The sequence below is a fragment of the Eptatretus burgeri genome, chromosome 8, assembly GCF_056783735.1.
Source record: "Eptatretus burgeri isolate ZD-2024b chromosome 8, Ebu_testis_v1, whole genome shotgun sequence".
In the NCBI taxonomy this organism is placed as follows: domain Eukaryota; kingdom Metazoa; phylum Chordata; class Myxini; order Myxiniformes; family Myxinidae; genus Eptatretus; species Eptatretus burgeri.
In genome coordinates, this window is record NC_140968.1 from 75,978,940 (window position 1) to 75,984,939 (window position 6,000).

Here is a 6,000-nt window from a genome sequence, read left to right on the forward strand (position 1 = left end):
TTACTCTCAAAGAGTTGCAGAAGGACATGTGAACAGTGAGAGTTATGAGATAAGACATGCACTTACTAAGGTCTTACATATGCATTTACCATTACTAAACATATATTACCACATACGTGTTGTGTGATGAAGAAATCCAGTAATAAGACAAGGGATTATTCATGTCATCTTGGTTGATCTTGTCCAATTCAGAATCCCACAGAGAGTTCTCCTTGGAGAAGAGGAATGTGAGGAACTGAGGAGAGGAGGAAACAGATGGACATTTGAGTTTGAGTTTTAAGAAATGCGCATTTATCAACCACGGATTGTTTAATAAATGATAACACAAAGGTGGCATCGTGATACAAATACATCGTGCTTTGTGTGCAATTCAAGTTTTTATAATTACAGTTCATTTTTAAGATCTCTATTCCTTTCAAAATTCAAGGACCAGGTACATCTTCCCTGTCATTAATCTCTGACCTTCAATGACATTCCTCTCATCGTTTCTTACTTTATAATGACTTTCAATGAGCTCCAATTGATCTCTTAGAAATGCTTTTTATTCATCCCTCAAGGACAACAAGATTCAATGCTAATCTACTTTTGTGCTGCATTTGTAACTATATCGTTGCTCACTACCATAATATTTCACTGCTAACCTAACAACCAACATCTCTAAAAAACCTAAAGATATAGTTTAATATTCACAATGGATTGGCTTGATTGATGTTGCAATTTGAACTCTTGCATGATTCAAATTTCTTCTACTAAATTTTTATTTTATTTTTTTAAATGCTTCTGCAGCTGAAGCCTGGAGGCATTATGCTTTTAGGTTGTCCATCCGTGGGTCCATCCGTTTTTGTTTTTTTTGTTACTGTGATAACTTGTGAAACACTGAAGGGACTTCAACTATACTTGACACAAATATGGATTGAAATACAAAGATGAACTGGTTAGATTTTGGGTTCAGAAGGTCAAAGGTCTTCGGTCATGTGGCCTTTAAATTATCTTTCTTATCGCAATAACTTGTGAAATACTGAGTAGACTGTGATATAAAGATTAGCTGATTAAACTTCAGCAGCACAAAAGATAAAAGGCCAAAGGGCTTGTGGAATCATTGAAAATTTAATTGAAAATCATTTTGTTACCACTACAACTTGTGAACCACTGAAGAGGTTTCAACCAAACTTGGCACAAGTGTGGACTGCAATACAAAAATGAACCGATTCGATTTTGGGATCCAAAATCAAAAGTAAAATGGGGTCAAAATACTCACAAGAAGTGTTAAGTTTCTACAACACTGATTCTTTTGAAATACTCTGTACTATCACAATGCTGAACTAATCGCCAAATATCAAGGACAAAGTTTCCTGAATTTTTCAGTTGACCTTAATTAAGATCACACATAACAGTGGCTTCACGTCTCATGTGGGTGGAGACATATCCATCGACGCATTGTGTCAAAAATTTTCACGTTATCCAATGCATCCAAAAGAGCTTTCCTTTCATACAATACTGGACTCAGTGGCATTGTGGTTAAAGCACGTGCTCCGAGACTGGGAGGTCGAGCATTCTATTCTGACCATGGCCGTATCAATACCAGTAATGAAAAATTGAAAAGACAAATTCAGTGCCTCATGGAGTCTGCATAGGGGTCATGTTGTGTGGACTGGAAAAAAAAAATCACTGCAGATATATCAATCTATTCCCTTCGATTATGCCATTTGACAAAAGTAGAGAAAGTGGGAAGAGTATTCCAAGCAATACAATGGGTTCCTTTTTAGGATGCTGCAATGGGTGTCTTCTTGTTTGTCTGTCTGTCTGTGCGCAGGATATCTCAAAAAGTTGTGGACGGATGGTCGGCAATAGTGAAGTGATAGGCCCAGACTCAGGTTCATTGCAGGAGATTTCAATGATATTGAAGGCCTTTGTTTCCATGGCATTAAACTGAGCACAGATGCCCCATTTTCACCTCAAGCTAACCGATGTGACAACTCGATCTTTTTGCCCGTCATAACCTTTCTCTGTCTTCAACGGATGCGAGTTTTGTTTTTTTTGCGCACCGTTTTTAATGGCGCCAAATGTAAAGCGATGCACAAAGTTAGTTGTGCAAAAAGGCAAAGTCTTCGATATCCCCCGCCATAGTAAATGAGGACAAGTAGCAAAAGGCACCAATTCAATTTATTCTTGATGTGTGTACCAAATTTCATAAAGAAATAGTTAATAGTTTTGCAACTATGCTCTGGAAACAAAGGTTAACCTCAATTATTTCTTAATACCCAACTTGTTTTCATGGAAAGTGACAGAAAATTTTTTGGCGGAAATCTCTCAATATCAAAAGGCACCAGTTCACCACTTGCTTGATATGTGTACCAAATTTCGTAAATATATCTTGAGGGGATTTGTAGTTAAGCTCCAGAAACGAAATTTGATGGACGGATGGACAGACGGAACCCATTTCTATGAAGTTGGAGGGGGATAATTAACAAACTTATATTCCCTAATCGTGTGCAATATGTATGTGACGTTTCCCCTTGATCTGACCAGTTGTTCTGGAGAAGTTGTTTGAAGGTTTTAGGATAAATTCAATATAGAAGCCAAACCATGTGACCTATCAATTAGAAATTAACAAACTTCTGAAAGGATGTCTTGGGGAAAGTGTATGGGAAATTTTGCCTCAATCTGTCCAGCCGTTCTGGAGAAGATTTTAAAAATTTATTAATTTTCAATCCAAGATGGCTGACTAACCATGTGACCTATGACATCATAAATTTACATTCTGCCTCCAATCCTCCAGTGGAATACGTGTGTGAAGTTTCGTGTTAATCGGATGAGGTGTGTTTTTTCTATCCAAGATGGCCGCCAAACCATGTGACTTGTGACGTCATAATTTTTACTATGTATGCAGACATGATGGAAGATGATAGTTGCAAATTTTCGCTTCATTAGGTTATGTGATTCCAGAGAGAACATTATTTAATATTTTTCTTGAATCCAACATGGCTGCCAAACCATGTGACCTATCAATTAGAAAACATCAAAAGGCACCAGTTCACCACTTGCTTGATATGTGTGTATGTTTCTCATAAAGAATCTGTGATGATATTATTTTCAGCAAAGGTTTTGGCAGGATAAGAGAAATTTATGGATGTCATCACGTGCAGGTGACACATAGTATATCACCTCCAAGGAAAGCCAGATTTCATCATGTTTTCCTGCGTGGTCCAATGCAAATGGAATAGCTCACACAAGGGGTGATTCCAGAGTAAATCTAAAGTTTTGAGAGCTGTGGTCTGTGGGACCACAAGATATAGTATGTCAAAATTCAGTAGATTTGATCAATCCAGGACTATGGATCAGTAGTAAGGAGTTCAACATCTGTGTGAACAAGGCACAACCATTTTATCCAGCAGAACTTGCTAACAATTGAGGATTTAACCCAGAACCATGTAGCGTTGAGGCAAGCACACTACCTAATATGTTGCCTTAGACCTACCTGTATGTGTTACTTGTAAAAAATAAAGTAAAGTTGATAATCATTCCTAAGCCTTTGCAAAATACAGTAAATTACCTCTTCTAAAGAGAACCCAGGTTCTTCTGTGTCCCGGCCGACATTGTGGAGGAAAGTCATCATGAATTCATGGACCTTTGAGGGCTCATTTGCCCACATCTCCTGAAAAGGAAAAAAAATGCCCAAAAATTCTAAATTAATAAAATGAAGAATAAAAAAGATATCATTTTGAAAAACTGAATAGGTAAGGAAAGCATTATCACACAAAGATAAACAGGGATTAAAAAGGAAAAATGGAATATTGCACACAATGTGTACATTGCAAGAAACCGATATAATGTACAGTATTAAATATATAAACAACCACTTGACTGCATTCAACATTCCATCCATCCATTGGGACCATACTCTGTACAGAGCATCGGTGCTGCAGAAGCAGTCTCCTTGGTCATTGGGTACAATCCTGGACGGGTCGCCACTCTGGCACAGGACACCAGCAAGCTGATACTCATTTTGCCAACCTCAGAAGGATGACAGGCTGAGTCAACCCAACCTGGTATTGATTCAATGGCTGAGCAGGATTTGGACTCAGGACCTCAGCATCCCAAGCCCACCACCTTGACCATAAGGCCAACACCAGGCATATACATACAATACAATATTAGATGCTGTGTATCAGTTTCACAAACACTTTGTCATTTCACTCAGACTAGTTAGTGAACCATCAAACGGAACCACCGATCCGGATTTCGGGCTTATTTGCCCTCATCAGGATGGCATACCGATAAATATCTAACCAATGATGACCACATTCGTCGTTTATACATCACACGCACCTCCTGACTGTTATGGTGAGCATCGACACGGATTATGTAAACATCATCAGTAGGTAAGGAATCGGTTACGCCAAGTCTGCAACTTGTGCATTTTCTTTCTTTTTTGTAAATACATACCTTGGTTGCTTTTTATTGCATTTCCCCTTTTCCTGCCCCAGGTTCCCATTGATCAAATTAAAACTCTTGAGTTCCATTCCCTCCTTCCCCTTACCCCCACATTTCCTGCTGTAAATAAATTGCCTTGTTCACATTTTCCTTTCAATCTCCCTGTGTCTGTCCTTTCCCATTTTTGATCCAGAAAAGTCCGTACGTAGATTAGCTGGGAGATTACAATTCCTCAACTAATTGGCTCTCACATTAGTCCGGCATTGTGCTAGCGGTAAACTCAACTCAGCCACTTTAATCAAGATCCAACTGGACGGGCACTCGGTGGAGCGCATACCTCCACCACGTAATGCCTGATCCACGAGAACATATCGGGCCCAATATATTTTTGAAATATCATGCTATACAGTACAATATCGTTTTTGGCCCTGTCTCTCAATAGTGAAGAATCAGTTTAAAAATTAAATAATTCTCATATTCAGATCCAGATTCTGATTTTCACCAAAATCAAGACAATTTGTCTTTGCGACACACCAAACCTGTCCATCAAGTTTCGTCAGAATCCGTCAACAACTTTTTGAGATATCGTGCTATCGTTTTTAGCCCCATCGCTCAATGGTAAAGAATAACTTAAAAAATTGTAGCAGTCGGATCGGGATCCAGATCTTCACCAAAATAGAATCAATTTTCCTTGTCACACACCCAATGTGTCTACCAAGTTTCATCCGAATCTGTCCACAATTTTTTGAGATATCGCACTATATATCGTTTTGGCGCCATCTCTCAATGGTGAAGAATCACTTAAAAAATTATAGTAGTCAGATCCAGATCCGGATCTTCACCAAAATCTAATCTGTTCGTCCTTGTCACACACCCAACCTGTCCAAAAAAATTCCTCCAGATTTGTCCACAACTTTTTGATTTATCCTGTGCACAGACAAACAGACAGAAGGGGTGAAAACATAACCTCCTTCACCTTCAGTGGCAGAGGTAATTTTTTTTTTTGTATACCTTGTCGAGGCTCGTATGAGAGCTAACACACAACACACAGCAATGGGGGCATGAGACAAGAGGGGCGGGAGTGGGAAGGACAAAGCAGTGGGGAACAGAGACACTATGAGATCTGTGGAAGGGAGAGGGATGGGGTGGGGAACACGGGTATACAAGATGGACATTACAGGGACTTTCAGGAAGGAAAGCAGGGAATTTGAAGGAGGTGGGTTTGGGATGGATTAACGGGGATAGAAAAGATCGAGGTATTGGAAGGGGGAAGATAAGAGGTGGTGGTGAACAGCTGTTTTGAAGGCCTGGAGAGAAGGCCTTTTTTAATCAAGATGAAAGCAGCACAACGCCGAGGGCATGATTCCCCGATAAAGAGACTGCATGTTTCCAGTTAAACGGTAGTCAGACGGAGGACACTGGGTCACATGGTTAAATTGTCTGCATTGATGGTCGATTAGCGACCTGCCGTGACAAGCACTCATTCATGCGCGACGGCCTCGTTTCTCGGGAGAACAGGGGATACCCCCACCCTTGTACTCCCCATGACCCCGGGTCTGCAACAAG

General features: G+C 39.8%; 1 protein-coding gene across 1 annotated transcript in view; it reads right to left on the reverse strand.

Annotated features, from left to right (window-relative positions):
- PLCG1 (phospholipase C gamma 1) overlaps positions 1–6,000 on the reverse strand; it is a 226,712-nt gene that overhangs the window by 137,623 nt on the left and 83,089 nt on the right. Inside the window, exons 9-10 of the mRNA XM_085892672.1 lie at positions 3,554–3,655; positions 117–235 (exon numbers count right to left, since the gene is read on the reverse strand). Coding sequence (XP_085748798.1) covers positions 117–235; positions 3,554–3,655 — 221 coding nt within the window. The remainder of the gene's footprint in view (positions 1–116; positions 236–3,553; positions 3,656–6,000) is intronic.